The sequence below is a fragment of the Panthera tigris genome, chromosome B3 (genome assembly GCF_018350195.1).
Source record: "Panthera tigris isolate Pti1 chromosome B3, P.tigris_Pti1_mat1.1, whole genome shotgun sequence".
In the NCBI taxonomy this organism is placed as follows: Eukaryota; Metazoa; Chordata; class Mammalia; order Carnivora; family Felidae; genus Panthera; species Panthera tigris.
Window position 1 is genome coordinate 1,361,561 of NC_056665.1, and position 20,177 is coordinate 1,381,737.

A 20,177-nucleotide genomic window follows, 5' to 3' on the forward strand; every position below is an offset into this window, starting at 1 on the left:
GTTCCAACACAGCGTCAACAGCAGCGGGTGCTGAGTGGCCAGCATCTACAGTGGACGCCTCCCTCGCTAGGCTTCAGTGCCCCTGTCTCTCTGGGTTTCCTTGGAATGCTGTGCCTCTCCCTCTCCAACGAGTCACAGAGGGTTGACAGCCTTCTGCTGTTGCTAACTTATCAGAATCACGGAAGCCGCCGGAACCTGGGCAGACGTCAGGGACGGGGTGGGGGGGTTGGGTGGGAAGCAGGACTCACAGGCAGGGCACTGGGGCAGAAAGGAAGGCGCCAATCACACCTGCTCCAGGCCGGCCTCAGCCGAGCTACGTGACAGCTGTGGCCAGGCGTGTGGCCGGAGGGTTCCGGAGTCTCCCTCGTTACCCAGGCTCTGTCACACGCGGTATCAGGTCTCTGGGTTCAGGAACAGACTCAGAACCACAGCAGTGACATCACACTGGCATCAAAAGGTACAGCGGGGCAGGGGCGCCTGGGTGGCGCAGTCGGTTAAGCGTCCGACTTCAGCCAGGTCACGATCTCGCGGTCTGTGAGTTCGAGCCCCGCGTCAGGCTCTGGGCTGATGGCTCGGAGCCTGGAGCCTGTTTCCGATTCTGTGTCTCCCTCTCTCTCTGCCCCTCCCCCGTTCATGCTCTGTCTTTCTCTGTCCCAAAAATAAATAAAAAACGTTGAAAAAAAAAATTAAAAAAAAAAAAAAAGGTACAGCAGGGCAGACAGAAGATTTCCACCCGGAATAATGAAAGATTCACAGCTTCAAACCTGCAAAGGGGCGTAAGTCACATGCACTGAGAGCCAGGCTGCGATGTTGCAGCCACAGTGAAACTTGATTTTGCAATCTCAGGTATGAAAGCAATTGGATGTCATCACCACAGAGCGTGTTGCCCTCGGGTAATAACACTCGTAGCTTGACATTTTAAGGCTTGTGTCTTAAACCAAAAAAGGAAATGAAAACACTTGGAATTTGTAAGTCAAAAACAACGTTAACAGAACCGGCATTGGTTCCTAAGCCATTTAATTCAAGTTAAGCTGGGCATGGTATTTTGGAATAGTATTTTGCTATTATTTTATTTAAAACATCTATATTCACCAGAGAGGGATATAAAGAATAAAACAAAAATGACACCGCTCTAAATAATTTTGCTGACATTTTAGGAGCAAATTTTAAATATAGAGAATGCAAACACAAGCCATAGATGGGATGGAAAGATTTGCAGATCACTATCTGACAAAGGATTTCTATCCAGAATATATACAGAATTGTCAGCACTTAACAATAAGAAACCTCAAAAAAGTCTGTCCGGAGCTCAGTTAATCCTAATGTACTAATGGCATCTTCCTAAGTTTTGACAAATGATGAAATATGGTAACAATATTTCCATGATGAAATATGGTAACAATAAAAGAAACTGGGTGAGACGGACAAGGCAGTGCTCTCTTCCATTTCTGCATCTTTTCTAAATCTGAAGTTTGAGAAAACTCAACAGGAAGGAAGGGAGGGAGGGAGAGAGAGAGAGGGAGAGAGAGAAAGAGAGACAGGGAGGGAGGGAGAGAGAGAGAGAAAGAAAGAAAGAAAGAAAGAAAGAAAGAAAGAAAGAAAGAAAGAAAGAAAAAGAAAGAGGAAGGAAGGAAGAAAAGGAAGGGAGGGAAGAAGGAAGAAAAGGGAAAAGGAGGAAGGGAAGGAGGGGAGGGAGGGAGGAAGGAAGGAAGAAAAGTGAGGGAGGGGGGAGAAAGAAAGGAAGGAGTGGGAGAAGGAAGGAAAGAAGGGAGGGAGTGAGGAAGGAAGGAAGGAAGGAAGGAAGGAAGGAAGGAAGGAAGGAAGGAAGAAAGAAAATACCTAGGATAAAAGGTATCTGCAAGAGCCCCACAGGTAACATCACACTTAGAGGTGAAGGGCTGAGTGTTTTCCCCTAAAGATCGGGAGCAAGACAAGACTCGACATTGTACTGGAGGCTGTAGCCAGTGCAATTAAGCAAGAAAAGAAATAAAAGGCATCCATATTGGAAAGGAAGAAGTAAGACTATTTCTATTTGCATATGAAATAATGCTATATATAAGGAATCCTCCAAATCAAAAAACTTACTGGAACCAGTAAATGGGTTCAGCAAAGTTGCAGGATATAATAGCAATGTACAAAGATCAACTGTATTTCTGTATACTTGCAATGAGTGATTCAAAAATGAAGTTAAGGAAACAACTCTTGGGGTGCCTGGGTGGCTCAGTCGGTTAAGCATCTGACTTCAGCTCAGGTCATGATCTCATGGCTCATGGGTTCGAGCCCCGTGTCGAGAGGGATTGTTTTGTGTTTGGTTTTGAAAATAAAATCCTACGGCAAATCTTGGAATTTTGGAAAGTAAAAGGGACCAAGGTCATCATATGGGAACTGACCTATCTCTGCACTTGACAGCTACAGAACTCAGCAATTTGCTCAAGGACACATAACCAACCACTTCCTTCAGGGAGAGGGGGAGTCGGGTTTCCTGACTCCTGACCCTGGTTCTATCCAAGCCATGAGTTTGCCCCTCTAAATTATGTCCCCTCCCTGGAGGTGTGAAGACAATGACAAACCAAGTCAATAGATCAGTGACTGAAAACACACACAGACACACACACACAGACACACACAGACACACAGAGACACACACACAGACACACACACACAGACACAGACAGACACAGACACACACAGACACAAAGACCCTTGATTGTCCTCCTTCCACTAGCCTGGGAATTTAAGAGAAAGCCCCTCTTCTTATTTAAAACATGCACAAATCTGGAAAGAAGTTTTCAGAAGAACGCTAATGGTCTGATGGAGAAAAGAAAATTGGTCCTTTATTCAAAATGTAACTCAATGTTCCATTTGAATTAATGCCGGCTTTATGTAGCAGCTGCCTAAGATTTGATTTTTCCATTAATCATAAAGATTATCGAAACGACGGGCTTGCACTACCGTTTCTGGTTCCTTCTCTCCTCCCTCTTCCAAGAACTGGGAGCTGTGCCAGAGGACAGGGCCCGCGTCCCCACACAGGTGTTCGGACTTTGACACCATGAAGTTTATTCCCAGGCTGACGGCGAAGACTGTGACAGACATCGGCCCTGCCTCCCTGCTTCTTCCTTAACACAAAGTGTGTAACCTCGTTCTCCCGGGAAAGACTAAAGCCGTGCAGAGCACATGGTGTGGACTGTAAACACTGCTCTCCAATCCCGCCCTCCGCGCCCCCCAGACGTAACAGCCATTCGCAGGCTGGCGGTTGTCCCGTCTGCGGTCTTTTCTGCTCCTCGTGTCCACACACGCAGACGTTAATATGGACTCATTTTTATTTGAATGGAACGCTCCTCTACACATCGTCCCCACTTTGTAATAACACGCCTGAGATCGCACTGACATCGGCCTGTACTGATGGACAGGTTGTTCCCTGGGCATACGGACAGACTCCCAGTACTTTACGTGATTAGCTCACTCAATCGCACAGTAACTGTAAGATAAATCAAATCATTCTGCTGAATTTAGAGACGAGGAAATTGAAGAGCTTGTTTTCCCAAAGACACACGGTTAAGTGATGGAGAGGTGATCCAGTCCCAGGCAGTCTGGCGTCAGAGGGCCACGTTTTTAGCCGCGAGGCGACGTGACCTCTTCGTGACGCACATGCTCAATATTGCATTTAAATAGTTCCTTTTACAGAATCTTTAGATTGCGCCTCATTTCTCACCATTATAAACAATGCTGTAATCACATCCTCATACGTGTAATCAAGTCTATCAATCTCTCCTTTTACAGCTTCTGAATTTGCATCTTGTGTGGGAAGCGTCTTCACCCCTAAGTTATAAATAATCCTTCCTTTTCTTCTACAACTTTTATGGTTTGACTTCATTCATTTAGCACTCCAGTCCCTCTGGAATTTATTTTGATGGATGGTGTAAGTTAGAGGTTTAATTTGATTATTTTTCATGAGGATAGCCAATTGTCCCAATATCATTTTTGAAGAGTCTTTTTGGGGGGGAGGTGAGGAAATATTTCCCAAGAAAATCTTTGAACACTTAAAAAGACACTCTACATCAGACATTAAGATCCACCCATGCTTAATCAACTGTTGAGAAGTATAATCCTAAAATGGCTCCTTAAACAGACAGGAAAAGTCCCATTTACGGACTGGGGAAAACAAGAAGGGAAGCTGAGGATTTCCCCATGTCAAAGGCACCGAGTGGATAATTTCATAATGGATGAACTTAAGATGTGGGACTCAGTTCAGGTCTTGGTTCTGCCTCTTGGTACAACCAAGTTGGTTTTGAATAACTCCCCTAACATCTGTGCCTCTGTGCCCTCACCTGTACAACAGGTGACACCTGTCTCAGCAAGAAGGCGCCGTGATTGGTACACCTGGCCCTCGTCAGGTGCAGCGTTCCCTGGGAAAGGTCTGAGTCCCACTTTATGTCGAGGGACTCAAGTGTCCCCCGAAGGCAGTCCTGCTCGTACACCCAAAAGCCTTTCTACAATACAGTGACCACTGTTTGAGAACTGCTGTTGGCTTCTAGGGGATATTGTACGATGAGCTCAGCTGGACCTTGGTGTCCAGGGACAGATGTCCAGAGGTGGGAGGAAGCGTGACTGTGGATCTCCACGTGTGCACTGTGCCCTCCCCGGCCACCACCGCCCGTCTCTCCAGCCTCTCCTTCTCTGTGTTGGTCAAGTCCTCAGTGAGCCTGGTCTTCACCACCGAGACCACCACCCCGCTCCACAGACCCCTCCAGCTGCTACCCACCCAACATCCTAAACGGGGTGCAGCCTTACTGTCCTCACCCCCCGTCCCCCCTGGCATTTCTGCCTGCTGTACCCTGGCTGTCACCTCCCCCTCCAGACCTGCCTCCCGGGGGACACCCATAGGCCCAATCCCATGGACACACCTCATCCTTTTCCAGCTTGGCTTCTTGGCATCTGTAGACCCTTCTGACTACTTCCTCCTCCTTAAAATACTCTCTTAGTGGGGGTTGGAGGATGCTAGAACTTCCTACTGATGCTCCGACCTCCCTACCCCTCCTTCCTAGTCTTCCCCAGAGCGCCTCGCCCTCTGTCCATACCCTACATGCGGCATCTACGCAGTTCTGGGCTGTGCCCTCTTCCCTTTCCCCCACATGCCATTCCCTGAGACCTTCTACACCTCGTCACAGGCTGGTGACTTTCAAAGCCACACATCTATCCCATATGTCCAACTTCCTAATAGTCCCATTCGGGCACCCACCTTAGCACAACATAACCAAGTTAAAGTCCACCAACACCCCTCCCTGCCCATCAGCTGTGAGGACGGCTGGATGCTCAAACCATCCCTCTCTCCACCTTGTCCCTCTTCCCAAATCCTGTCCGTTCTACCGCTAAACATCTCCCGAATCGGTCTACTCTCCAGCTCCACAGCTACCACCCCGATCAGGCCGCATCCTGTCACAACTGGATTTCTGGATTTTTCCTCCTAACTGGCACCCCCCTTCCCCTGTCCAGTCTGACCCTGCAGTCATTCCCAAATCTCAGATCTGATCTTATTATTCCCTGGGTGTAACCCCATCAATAATTCCTGGGTGTGCTTAGAATAAACTTCAGAGTTTGTTACATGGCTCACAACCCTGCATGATCTCGATCCTGCAATCTCTCTCCAGTACTACCACCCGTACCCCATTTCCCCCATGCACGTGCACGCACACACATGCACACACACGCACACTTCACTTATACTAAACATTTTCTATTTCCCCAAATACTGCTTTTCACTGTTCCCTCTGCCTGGAATATTCTCTATCCAGCCCCACCCCAACCTCAGCCACCTTCTATCCAACTCATGCTTCAGATTTCAGGATATAGCTCACCTCCTCCAGGAAGTCCTCCCTGAATCATCTGCTATGGGCACCTACGGTGACCTAGGCCATCTTTATGAGGATTGGGTCGACCACAGTCAGTTACAGGCACTGGTCAGCTGTCTGTCTCCCTCACTGGTCTGTGAGCACGGGGACCAGGCATTTGCTACCATTTTCCATCACCTAGCACAATGCTGGATCTGAGTAGACACTCAACACACTGAAGGAAACCATCATATGTCACCCCAAAATATGCTTCTTTGACTTAAAAGTTATTCTGAGCCACAGGCAATGAAGAAGCAGCAAACACATGGCAAGCTCCCTCTAGCCTCCTTTACTGTCTGAGGGTAGGACATAAATTCTCCTCTTACTCAAGACACTCAGCTGCACCAGAGGCCTCTGCAAGCAGAATATTCTCAACAGTCCACAGCCCTCATATGCCTGGGACCACCTTCCTGCATCCTGTCCCTTCTCTGCAGATGCAGATGCCACGTAAGCCAGAGTTCTACGACAGCGTTTTGAGTTACCCTTCGCTTGGGCTTCTCCCACGTGATGCAAACTGCATGAGTTAATCAGCTGTTGTTCTTCTGTTAATCTGTCTCTGTGTTAGGGTGTCCGGGCTGAAAGCCTGACACGGGCAGGGGTGAAGGTCTGCCTCCTCTTCAGCGTATTTCTGAATGAGTGAATGGGACCTGCTTTCTGGGTACTCACTAGTTTATCAGGATATACTGCATCTGCAACCATGGTCTTCTAACCAGATAGTTGGTCAAGATTAAAAGGAATGCATAATTAATGTGGTATTTTTTATTTGAAAAAAAATCACCATCAGCATTTACCAAAATAAATTCTATTTTTAAATTATCACAGATGAGATGCCATTTATAGCAAAAATTGTCTTTTGGAAGAACATTCCTGGGCACTTGGACAGTCTTCCACCCCCTATGGCTCCATAGATGACCATTTCCAGCTTGACCCACCCACGATCCTGTCCATGTCCTCAGGAGACCTGGGACATTTTGCCCCAATGACTGGACTGGAGGCATCAGGACTGAACAGAAAAGTGGCCTCTTGAGGCCTTGACTCCTGTTTTTCCAGCTGCAGTGCTCGACATCATGTTTCCTTATATCCCAGCTGTTTGCTCTGACACACTCACGAGCAGAATCGCCTTTTCCTGACGTGATGCTCTGAACTGAAGCTAATCCCACATGCTATGTGGCATCCCTTCCCACATCCACCAAGACAACTGAGAACTTGCCATGGCAGCGCTCAGTGCTTTCTCCCAGCAAGGAGCAGCCTACAGAGCTACTTTACAAAATCACCAGAAATCTGCAATTTTCCCTGTTCACCTTGTCGATCAAGCCTTTAAAGAGATAACGCTGTGTGGAGAACACAGAGTTGTAGTCATATAGATCTGAGTTTGTTCTGGACGGCTGACCTAACCTGTCTGGGATTCAGCTTTCTCTCTCATCTGAAAGAACCGACTTCATAAGGTTGCTAGAAGGATCACATGAGATCACATACATAAAACAGCTCACAATAAACATTGGTACCTTCCTCCTCTTCCCCCATATCCTGGAGATTCAATAAAGTCAGGCCCAAGGAAAGGCACCCATGCTCAAGCACAGATTAGCAAACAATGCTTCCTAATGGTCAAGGCTCCAAGCCATGCTCTAAACAAACTCTGAGGAAATCCCTTCTCCCAGCAACTAAATGACTGAGCAGAGAAACCATAGCGGGTCTGCGTGTCCATCAGAGGGAGGGCCCCTGGATGAGCTCAGAAATCCAGGTGGCGTTGGCCAAGAGATGAAGGCCACAAAGTCATGGCGGCCTCATTCCAACACAGAGTAGGGAGAGCACTTTGTGTTGAGCCACAAGTAGGGTGGCCATCCTAGGTCTCCTGAGACCCTCCTGTTTTCATCCGAAAAGTTCCGTGTCTTGGTCACCGTGCCCAAGACAGTGAGACCCCTGGTTGGTGAGCATCCAACAGTTTCTCGTTGTAGGAAAGTGGGGGCCCCACCTGGGTCTCCAGGGCTCTCTGACCTCCCCTCTGGCACCTCACCCTAGCCAGGTTTAGGGCTCTGTGACTCGCACGCGTGGTTGCACACATGTGAGTCACCTAGGCATCACCCCCAGAGCCTGTGACTTACTTCTTGTGACATGGGACCTGGGCAGGTAGTTTCAAAGCACCTCAGGTGATTTTAAAGCAGAGCCAGGGTTGAGGACAGCTGGGTACATTCTTTGCGAAAGTATTATTTCCACGCTCATCCTTCAGAAACTTTAAAATGGCCTTTGAATATTAAAAGGGAGATTTAAGAATATAAAACAACCTCTTTTCACACGTGTAAGCAAAACTAGAATGTGCTTAGGAATGGAAAACGCTAACACTCACAGTGAGACTGCCCAGCGGCTGAGTTAAGAATGAATACACTAAAAAGGGCTTTTGAGGAAAGCTTTGTCTCCAACAAAGATCCTAGGGTTGTATATCTGAATTATTATGTCCCTTCAAAGTCGTTACTATATGAAGACAAGCCGTAAAACCTGTTTTAATGATGCTGCCGCTATGGAAACATAAATTTATTAGAGAGAAATTGCCCTTGGAGACTGAGGTAGGTTTATTAAAATGTCTTGGTCTTGAATGGTGAAGAAATTTTGGTCTTTGGATGCAGATGTAACCTCTGGAATCAATAAAATACAGGAACGTTGGGAACCAAGTCCAGTGAGTTGGTAGTCAGTCGGACAGGGAGCTCTCATCATGGGTGTGAGGGCCTGTGTTTCCCCGGGGCTCTTGCTACTAAAGACTATGGCCCTTGGTGACTAGTGCTCTAGCCGGCACAAGGCACAGGCTCAGTGGCTGGACGAAACGACATGCTGTGACAGCGATCCCAAGTGGCCTTGAAGGTCATTCTCAGAGAGGAGAGGAGAAGTGGCTGGAGAAATACTGGCCTCCCTGGAAGAATTTTCCAGGTGGGTACTGCTGGTGCCATATGTTTGTTACAAAGACCACTTCAGTTCTTCCCAAAGATGTTTGGATCATAGGGGAGTGACCCATAGCAAAGTCATGGTAGCTCCAAGAGATGATGGTGGCCTCTTTGGAGCTTTTGCTGAGAAACATTCTTCATGGTGAACAACCCAAAATGTAGGCCTGACCCATGGTTCTGCAGGCTCAACACCAACTAGCACGTGGGGAACGGGACTAGACTCCCATTAGCAGGGTGAGGAGAAGGATATACAACACCAGAATTTGTTATGTTAGTTGTGTCACAAAGAGAAGTACAACAGTTGTAGGGTCCAGGGGCCTCTGGTAATTATGACCCGCACACTTTCCCCCAAAAAAGCAGACCTGGCTGGGAAGGTAAGGGGCCATCAAGAAAATGGCAGGGTGAGAGGGAACTCAAGAAGAGGTCATGATAAACCAGTGGCCACTTGTTGTGGTGGGGGAGCCCTTCAACAGGAACTCAACACTCGAATCCAGCGACCAGGATGCCTCCCCTGCGTCCTCAGAGGAAACGGCCCAAGTTCAGCCCTCCAACTACCTTTCCATTTGTACGTCCATCACTGTCCAACCTCTTTTTGGTCACAGCCTTTACCTGCGTTAGTACATTCGGCCGTGTTACGTCACACCTCACGAACCTTAACGCACTTTGCCTCTTTGAGACGACTTTGCACCTTTCGGTCTGTTGTGAACTAACCTTGTTTATTATGAATTTCACTCTTATCTCCCTGTTTCCCAAGTTTATGGAGGTCAGGAGATACACCTAGCCACGATATTCTGACAACGCTGGAAGTGACTGGAAGTGTCTCACGTGAAAAAACAACGCTTTTGTAAAGAAAAATCCATTCATTCATTCATGCAATGAATACTGATATTGCCAGGTACGTTTCTTAACGCTGGCAATTCCATGGTGAATAAAACAGATCAAGTCCAAAACCTCACAGGGCTTACGTTCTAGTTGAAAAAAAACACACACAAGAGAAAATGAATAGTTACATAAAGTAATTTCATATGGTGGTAAAAAGAAAGTGAAATTAGAAACTCCTACTAAAATGTTTGTTTGTGGGGCCCCTGGGGGACTCAGTCGGTTGAGCATCTGACTCTTGATTTCAGCTCGAGTCGTGATCTCAGGGTCGTGGGATCAAGCCCTGCGTTGGGCTCCGCTCTGAGCCTGAAGCCTGCTTGGGATTCTCCCTCTCCCTCTAATGTAACGTAATGTAACCTAACATAACGTAACGTAACATAAAAAATAAAATAAAATAAAAAATAAAATAAATAATTAAAAAAATAAAGTAAAAAGTAAAGTAAAATAAAATAAATAAAATAAAATAAAATAAAAAATAAAAAAATAAAGTAAAGGAAAAAGTAAAGTAAAATTAAATTAAATTAAATTAAAAAAATAAAGTAAAAAGTAAAATAAATAAAATAAAATAAAATAAATAATTAAAAAAATAAAGTAAAAAGTAAAGTAAAATTAAGTTAAATTAAATTAAACAAAATAAAAAAATAAAAAAATAAAGTAAAAAGTAATGTAAAATAAAATAAAATAAAATAAAATAAAAAATAAAAAATAAAGTAAAGTAAAAAAGTAAAAAGTAAAATAAATAAAATAAAATAAAATAAAATAAAAAATAAAAAAATAAAGTAAAGGAAAGGAAAAAGTAAAGTAAAATAAAATAAAATTAAATTAAACAAAATAAAAAAATAAAAAATAAAGTAAAAAGTAATGTAAAATAAAATAAAATAAAATAAAAAATAAAAAATAAAGTAAAGTAAAAAGTAAAATAAATAAAATAAAATAAAATAAAATAAAAAAATAAAGTAAAGGAAAAAGTAAAGTAAAATAAAATAAAATAAAAGTAAACAATAAAAAATAAAAAAATAAAGTAAAAAGTAATGTAAAATAAAATAAAATAAATAAAAAAATAAAGTAAAAAGTAAAATAAATAAAATAAAATAAAATAAAATAAAAAAATAAAGTAAAGGAAAAAGTAAAGTAAAATAAAATAAAATAAAAGTAAACAAAATAAAAAAAAGTAAAAAGTAATGTAAAATAAAATAAAATAAAAAATAAAAAAATAAAGTAAAAAGTAAAATAAATAAAATAAAAAATAAAAAAATAAAGTAAAGGAAAAAGTAAAATAAAATAAAATAAAATAAAACAAAATAAAATAAAAAATAAAAAAATAAAGTAAAGGAAAAAGTAAAGTAAAATAAAATAAAATAAAATAAATAAAGTAAAAAGTAAAATAAATAAAATAAAATAAAATAAATAATTAAAAAAATAAAGTAAAAAGTAATGTAAAATAAAATTAAATTAAACAAAATAAAAAATAAAAAAATAAAGTAAAAAGTAATGTAAAATAAAATAAAATAAAATAAGAGATAAAAAAATAAAGTAAAAAGTAAAATAAATAAAATAAAATAAAATAAAAAACAAAAAAAATAAAGGAAAGGAAAGGAAAAAGTAAAGTAAAATAAAATAAAATAAAAGTAAAGTAAAGTAAAGAAGAAGCGTTCTCTAGTAAATAAGGGACCCAGAACGGTTGGAACTGTCGCTGTTACGGGAGGAGGATAAAGCGAGGGGCCCGCTCACGAGGACACAGAACACCTGAGGTCCCCGTTTCCAGGCCCTCTGCAGCAGGAGACGCGGCTCCCAAAGAGCGCTGAGACGCCCCTGCTGGGAAGGGGCCCCGCCCAGCGGGCCGGCCACATGTCGAGGCTCCACGTGCCCTCGGCGGCCCCGGCCGGGCCCCCTGATGACTCAGCCGCTCGGCGGCTCCCCCGAGGTCATCCCCACACGCAGCGCTGGCTGTCATTCCTGCGGCAGAAGTCGGTTCTCTTCAGTCCGGAGAGGAGACGGCACAGGCCCGCAAAGGTCGGGTCAAGGTCACAGAAGCGCCCGACGTGGATTGGTGCCCTGGTCTGCGGACTTCAGACCCCATCCCACAGGGCCCCGTGGCTCCGCCTCTGGAATCCACGAGGAGAGTCGACTGCGAGCCACTCCTTCTGTTTGCCCGGAACAGCCTCCTCCTGCCGGTCCGTCCGCTACCTCCTGGCTCGCGCAGGACCCCCCCCCCCCCCCCCGACGCGCGTCCGTCCTGCCGGGAACGCGCGCCCCTGTTTTCGCTCCTGTCTCCCTGGCGCCTTGTATTGTGGTCGAGGGCGCAAAGGCATTTTAGTGGCCGTGCTCACCTCGTCATTTTTGCGCACTTCCTTATCCTGCTTATTAGGGATAATAATCAACACCCATGGGGCACCTGCAGCGCTCAGCCGGTTGAGCCTCCCACTTCGGCTCGGGTGGTGATCTCGCGGTTCGTGCGTTCGAGCCCCGTGTCGGGCTCTGTGCTGACGGCTCGGAGCCTGGCGCCTGCTTGGGATTCTGGGTCTCCCTCTCTCTCTCTGCTCCTCCCCCGCTTGTGTGCACTCTCTCTCTCTCTCTCAAAAGTAAATAGACAGTAAAAAAAAATCTTTTTTAAATAATCGACACCCCTTGTTGAGGCTTGACGAGGGGCAGACGCTCTGCCAAGCCCTGGACACGCATCGTTTCACATAAGCCTCACGCCTGCCCTATGACGCTGCTGTTTGCATCCCTGTCTTGGCCATCGGGGAAACTGAGGCTCAGAGAGCCATCCAGCTGGCGCGTGCTGCTGTGGGGACGCACACCCAGGCCTCGTGACGGTGGAGTCTGCGCCCTGAACCAGTGGATCCCACCCGGTGGTGTTCTGCTGAGTGCTGCATAGACTGTGCTGATTCCCACAGTGTAAATGCTCCCATCCACGTCAGTTGACGTCAGAGCGACGTCACTGAAGCCGGAGCTTTGAAAAGCAGCACATCTAGGAAGAGCCCGCCCCCCCACGCCACCCCGTAAGACGCGGACGCGGCCCGGGACATGGAACCTTCCGACCCCGGGCTGACCGCATAGCTGTCCCCCTCTCCCGTCTTGAAGTAGGAACCCGGACGAAGAGCCGAGCTGACACACGACGTCCCAAACGCGCTTCCGTTTTCCTGCGGTGCCCTGACTGGTCGGTGGCCGCGGTCCAGGACGCATTTGCACAAATCACCCAGCCCGGAGCCGGGAGGGGCCGCCAAGGGTCCGCGGAGCCAGTTCCTGCTCTGGATAAACACCTTGCCCCTCACGGCCAGTGTCGGTGTCGTGGTTTAGGGGTCCGAACGAGCACGACCCGGGGTGTGGATGTCTGCCTGGGTCAGCACAGGGCGCGGACACCCGGAAAGAGCAAGTCAGAGAAGAAAGCGTGGAAATGCGGCCCAGTGGCCAGGAGCGTGGGCTCTGGCATCACAGACACCGGGCCAGGGTCGGGCCAGGGTTCCCCACCGCACCTGGCAGGGGTCGTGAGAGCTCGGGCGGTTTACCTGGGCCTCCTACACCTCGTGTCCTCGTCTATAAAATGAAGATACTGATAATATCATCCCCACAGAGTTATGAGAAATCCATACGTTAATGTATATAAAGCTCTTAGCACAGCGCCTGACATATAAAAATGCTCTGTGGAGAATAGCTCTTGTTGGCGAGGACGCAGAGAAAGGGGGACCCTCGTGCACTGTTGGTGGGAAGGCCAGCTGGTGCAGCCGCTCTGGAAGACAGTATGGAGGTTCCTCGAAAAACTAAAAATAGAACTACCCTACGACCCAGCAACTGCACTACTAGGCATTTATCCACCGGATACAGGTGTGTTGTTTCGAAGGGACACATGCACCCCGACTATCGACAATAGCCAAAGTATGGAAAGAGCCCAGATGTCCACCGATGGATGAATGGATAAAGAAGATGCGGTATATATACAATAGAATATTACTCAGCAATCAAAAAGAATGAAATCTTGCCATTTGCAACTACGTGCATGGAACTGGAGGGGATTATGCCAAGTGAAATTAGTCAGAGAAAGACAAATATCACAGGACTTCGCTCATATGTGGACTTTAAGAAACAAATGAACAAAGAAAGAAAAGAGGCAAAGCAAACTACAGAGCACACACGGCTGGTCACGAGGGGCGGGTGTGCAGACACAGATGCTGGGGACGAAGGAGGGCCCTCGTGATGCAACAAAGAGCAGCTCTGTGCGTGATGAGCTCCTGCTCTAGGAAATGCTGAGGCTCAGGTACCAAGAGTATGAGACAGACACTGTGCAGTGAGAGCAGGACGGGTGTCGGGGCAGCAAAGTCAACAGTAGGCGTTTTGGGCAAACACCCTGATCTGAGCTCTGCGTTCTAGAAGGACAGCCCTGGGACGCTAGAAGAGTGTATTAGACCAGAGAGGAAGAGATCCGCTAAATGCAAACGAGTGACGGCAGAGGCGTGCACCAGGGGCGGACGGGGGCCTCCGGGGGCGCACGAGCCCGGCGGTGCTAACGGTGAGGGCGGTCAGCGGGGAGCGGGATTCCAGTCTCTGGTGTGGCAGCCAGCGTGGTGGGGAGGCCGGTGGGGGGCACACAAAGGCGGAGGAGAAAAGAACATGGTAGGTGGGGCGGGCGGGCGGGCGGGGATGTGGGCCCAGAATTCTGGAAGCCCCCGGTTCCTATCTCCCGCGGCCGGCCTCCCGTGGCTTCCCCGCAGGAGTCAGGCTTTCACCAGAACTGATCTAAATCTCAATAGAGACCGAGTCCTGAAAAACTAGCAGAAGGATATAAGGGTCTTTGTGTGAGTAGCTAAGGGGGTGACCGCGGCAGCTCCTGGCAAGATAGGAAACGGCCGCGGAGAAATTAAAAGGCAGGAGCGTTCCAGACGCGCAGCAGAACTCTCACGACGGCAGTCAACAGCGCAGGCAGGCAAAGGCATTCGGGGAGCGAGGTTCCATCCTGGGAGGCGGTTTTTCCCACAAAATAAATTAGTTTTCCATTATTGTGCATATGAGAAGATTGTGAAAATGGCCAGAACTGGAAAGATGGAGAAAACCGTAAAACCGCTTCAGACAAACATTGTAGCTCTTAACGTCTTAGAGTTTTTCTTGCCTCCCGGGCTGTTTCTACGACGGGTACTGCCTCACTGTGGCGACAGCCCTCTCTGTACGGTCGACCGTGTGCACACATGAGACCTTCACGCTTGCGTTTTCACGTGTAAACCGTGAAACTATGAGGAAAGCATTTTGCGACAATAATCAGGATAATCCGTGCGACAGAAAAACTAGCCTTAACATGGGCCATTTCAATACAGAAGAACTTATCAAACTACAAGAGGTAAGCGTCAAAAACACGATGGGTGAGGGGAAGCTGAGTGACAAATAGCTTGAGACAAGCATCCCACCCCGTCCCTTACCCTCTCCCTTGTGCTAAGATTGCTGCTGGATTAAAATATGCTTTTAAACCCAATACAAAGACTAAAGCAAATATAACTGAGTATTCATCCAACTTCTGGAGGGAAGGGACTATTTCTTTCCTAAACTGAGACTCGGTAGAATAAATCAAATGTAAGCTACAAACGATTAATACCCTCCCTCCTTTGAGAACTCAACCAGATCAAGAGGAAAATCACTCAGCCCTTCATGAAAAAAAAGGCAACGAGTATCAACAGTCAAAAGAGGAATACGGCCACTGAACAAATGGAAAATGGTGGGACTCCAGGAATAATCAAAGAAATGTAAACCAAACATAACGTAACCCTATTTTTTTTTAGCCCACGAGATTAACAAGCTTTAAAGACTGTGCTCTGTAAGCCACCGGGAGAGGCTGGTTGGGCTGTGGTAAGAACCAGTCACAAAAAGGCAGTGGCTGAAAACACGGCTGATAAACTCTCTATGTAAACGGCCAGATGGGAAATATGTGAGGCTTTGTGACCCACAGGGTCTCTGTGACAACTATTCAACTCTGTCATTGCAGCAAAACAGCGGCCACAGATAACCCATGAACGAGCGGGCAAGCTGTGTCCCAGGCAAACCTCATTTAAAGAACAGGTAGCGAGCCAGATTTGGACTGCAGGCCGTGGCTTACCAACCTCAGGCTCAAAACGGACATATTTGTCCCTCCTGCTCCATGACTTTGCAGGTGGGCAGGGCCATTCTGGTCCCTCCAGCCACTCGGGGGTCTGAGCCTATGGGGGGGCTCCAAATTCACTTCTGCTTCCATAATTACTTCAGTGGGGGATTCTAGAAAGTCACACACAGGCTATTCGATGCCCCAACCCAGGAACGACGTACTCACTCCCGCTCACGGGCCAGAACTAGCTGTCGGGTCCTGCCCCACGACCAGGGGTCAGGAAGGTCAGGTCTGCGCCCCACCGGAGTTGGTCACCCATCAGCTGCACTAACCATCGCCTCCCCTGGTGCTTGTGAGGACACGGGGAGAGGCAGCCCAGACCCGCCGGGGGCAGTGGGTCGGGGCGGGGGGTGCTGATGCAGGAAATGAAAAGACAGGACAGACGGTCGCACTGGAGCCGCAGGGAGACGACAAGTACCTTCGCAGCGTCTGGGCACTGGCGCTCCGTGTCAGCCAGGCCGTGGCCGCACGTGACAAAGCCTCGTGCCACGGACGTCAGAGGGAGACAGCAGCAGGCGCCCGGGTCTTCGGGGAGTGCATCTTCCAGTTCTCGCGTCCATTCCCCCAGTTGGGGGTCTCCCGTCACACGTGGAATGAATTTTCCGAAGCTCCCCTCTGCCGTCCGCGAGGCATACAGGTTGCTGCGGTCTCTGTCGAATAGGACATTGGCGTCGAGTTCTCCCTCTGCAATGAAATGTAGATTTTTTTCCATTTAGAGCCGGGCCCCTCGTTTCCAAATGCTGAATAGGATGGCACTTTAAAAAGAATTCCAGATGGTTAAATTAGGAGACTGACAGTTAAGGGGGGGGGGGGGGGAAAGAGCAGCCCAAGATTACTCACAGATCCCGAAGCCTTTTAATTTGGCTATGAATGAAAAATGCGTTTCTGTTTAAGTGGAACTTAAGTGCGACTTTTCATACTTGGTTCTGAAACCACTGTTGGGCATTTTATGGGCCCGGCTGTGTCTAGAAAGGTTCTTCTGACAAATCCAAATTCTCCACCCCAAGATAAAGGTATCACAAGCTTCCTGGGAGTGAAGAGGAAACACGGCGGAGGGTAAGACTGGGCCCTGGGCGGAGCCGGAGACAGATACTGATGGGGGGGGGGGGTCCCATTCAGGGGATGGAGTTCCCGGGTCTGTTCTTCATGTTGAAGAGCTTCATGTTCTGAGCTTCATGTTGACACAAGGCCACATCTGAGGGAAACTAGAACGCAAAACATCAAGGCCTGTGGCTCAGAGGCAGAAATAAAAAAAGATGAAGCACAGATCCAGAGGAAACTTAGTATTTATTTAATGTTTTTCCTTATATAACAAGAAGGCTGGAGGTAGATGGTTTGGTGACACTGATCCAGTAGCTTTAAGATCCGAGGGCTAAAAGTCTCAGATGTTCTTGGCCATTCCTCATGAACCCAAAATAACTGCCGCAACCCCAGCCATCACATCTGCATTCCAGGCCAAAAAAAAAAAAAAAAAAAGCACAGCAGCTGAATCTGTTCCTCAGTGGACAGGAGAGCTCTTCACAGAGAACAAAATGAAGGGTGGCCAATATGATTGATTGATGAACGACTCCACTGTCCGAGGAGGAAATTGCGTCTTCCTGTGTGGCAGGACTAGCGATCACCGCCTGTTGTTTCCCGTCTTCTTTCCTAGGGTGAGGTTTTATCGCGTTTACGCCCTACGGCAGGTATCATGTGCTCCCTGGAAGCAGTGACACAGACAGAGGCCGGGGCAGTGAAGGGCACGTCTGGAGGTCGTGAGACCCAGTTCTGGTGAGCAGGTCAAGGGCGTCATCAGGAACAGAGCTTTGTCTGCCGGTCTGCTGTGCTGCTCTCGCAGGCGGGCCCCTCACCCCAGGTACAGGGGATTAACATACGGCCTCGGGAGAGCCGTTCTCTCGCCCCCGCGGGGTTCCCAGGTGGGAAGATGGGGGGCCGAGGCCAGAAAGGAGGTGGCGGGGGGACAGGGGCTGGCCGTTTAATGGGGACCGAGCTTCAGGCTCGCAGGATGAAGCGGTCAGGAGACGAGGCTCGACAGTGAGGGCACGTTCCTGTTAAGTGAGATGTGAACGTACCTGATTCTTTTCACAGAACTGAGTGGGGTCCTGTCGTCGACAGCTGGGAGGGTCCTGACTCCAGAAGGAACGAGGGGGAAGGGGAGGAGGAGGCCTGCCGTAGAGACGGCAGGCGAGAAGATGACGGGGCACCGAGGCCCCCGCTGCGGCTGCCTGGGCGGGCCCTCCCAGAGGCCAGCCCTGTGACACAAGGGATCACTCAACAAGGGAGGCCAGAACGCGGGGCCAGGCCAGGGCCTAGCTCAGGAGGAGTCAGAGCCACCTCCTCGTCCCAGAGGCCTCGGAGGCAGGAGCCTCAACGTCCCCTCCAGAGCAGGCAGCAGTCACCGTACATGGTGATGGGACGAGAAGGTGCATCCCACCCGCAGCCCATCAGCAGACCCCCAGCTCCTCCCGCAATCGGCCCTTGGGGCAGCTGCGTATAGGACGTTTCCGTGCTCGAGTTTCGTCTGTAAACGTTAAAACATGGTCATTCTCAGGGTGCCTGGGTGGCTTCGTCGCGTTAAGTGACCGACTCCTGATTTGGGCTGAGGCCATGGTCTTGTGAGTTCGTGAGTTCGAGCCCTGCATCGGGCTCTGTGCTGACAACAGGGTCTCCTTGGGATTCTACCAATAAATAAATAAACTAACTGTAAATGTTTTTTATTCTCAAGGTAGTTAGCATACAGTGTCGTCCTGGCTTCGAGAGCAGAATCGGTGACTCATCACATCCATAAAACACCCAGTGCTCATCCCAACAGGTGCCCTCCTCAGTGCCCATCACCTGACTAGCCCATCCCCCTTCCCAGCACCCCTTCAGCAACCCTCAGTTTGTTCTCCGTATTTATGAGTCTCTTCTGTTTTGTCCCCCTCCCTGTTTTTATTTTTGTTTCCCTTCCCTTATGTTCATCTTTTTTTGTCTCTCAAAGTCCTCATAGGAGTGAAGTCGTATGATTTTTGTCTTTCTCTGACTAATTTTGCTTAGCATAATACCCTCCAGTTCCATCCACATAGTTGCAAATGGAAAGATTTCATTCTTTTTGATTGCCGAGTAATACTCCATTGTATATATATATATATACACCACATCTTCTTTATCCATTCATCCATCGATGGACATCTGGGCTCTTTCCATACTTTGGCTATTGTCGATAGTGCTGCTATAAACACGGGGGTGCGTGTGTCCCTTCGAAACAGCACACCTGTATCCCGTGGATAAATGCCTAGTCGTGCAATTGCTGGGTCGTAGGGTACTTCTATTTTTAGTTTTTTGAGGAACCTCCATACTGTTTTCCAGAGTGGCTGCACCAGCTTGCATTCCCACCAACAGTGCAAAAGAGATCCTCTTTCTCCACATCCTCGCCAACATCTGTGGTTGACTGAGTTGTTAATGTTCGCCATTCTGACAGGGTCGTGAGGCGGTATCTCCTTGTGGTTTTGACTTGTATTTCCCTGATGATGAGTGAAGTTGAGCAGTTTTTCATGGGTCGGTTGGCCATCTGGATGTCTTCCTTGGAGAAGTGTCTATTCATGTCTTTCGCCCATTTCTTCACTGGATTATTTGGTTTTTTTAGATGTTGAGTTTGATAAGTTCTTTATCGATGTTGGATACTAATCCTTTATCCGATATGTCGTTTGCAAATATCTTCTCTCGTTCCATCGAAAAAAATAAAATAAAACACGATCATTCTTGCAAGCAAGCTTCATCTGTCCTTCATTGTGACAATGACGGCAAGGACAGCCCAGACATCCTCATGCCTGGGCGGCCGCAGACAGCTCACACATACACCTCGGCCCCACCCATAGGACCGGAGTGAGCCTCGACCTGCTCGGGGCCACGGTGGTTCCAGGCAGCAGTGATGTGCTGTGAGGAGGGCCGCAGCCCTGAGACGGGGGAGCCCTGCTGTGGGGGCTGTGGGAGAGACAGGAACAGGAGCCCTTAGGAAGGTCTCCTTCATCCGGAGGAGGCCGCGGGTCCCACCGCGTTCAAGGTGACGAGCTGCTGGTGTCAGTTCCCCAGGGCTGTGCTGCCCTCGGTCCCTCCCGGGACATCCCACAGGTGAATCGGCTCACACCTGCTGGAATTCACATCTTCCCCCAGGTCTCCCCAGGGCTCGGCCTCTGGGAGCCTCCGGCGGCTGGGCCGCGGAGGGAAGTCACAACACGCTCCCCTGCAGGCTCCCTGCACTTCTGCCCCCGACCCGGACACAGCACGTGGACCGCAGCTGCTGCTGGCCGCTCACGGCCCGAGGACCGCGGCCCCGAGTCTCCGTCTGAGCTCAGGGTAAAGGAGCGTGAGGAC

At 48.1% G+C, this 20,177-nt stretch overlaps 1 protein-coding gene and 1 long non-coding RNA gene across 2 annotated transcripts in view; one reads left to right on the plus strand and one right to left on the minus strand.

Annotated features, from left to right (window-relative positions):
- Positions 1 to 16,008: 16,008 nt before the first annotated feature.
- LOC107179252 overlaps positions 16,009 to 20,177 on the minus strand; it is a 37,601-nt gene continuing 33,432 nt past the window's right edge. Inside the window, exon 3 of the mRNA XM_042987758.1 lies at positions 16,009 to 16,508. Within this exon, the coding sequence (XP_042843692.1) occupies positions 16,009 to 16,508 (500 nt within the window). The remainder of the gene's footprint in view (positions 16,509 to 20,177) is intronic.
- On the plus strand, positions 16,805 to 18,418 carry LOC122239349. The gene is made up of 3 exons (XR_006218325.1): positions 16,805 to 16,880; positions 17,476 to 17,679; positions 17,913 to 18,418. It is a non-coding gene; the product is annotated as an uncharacterized LOC122239349 (long non-coding RNA).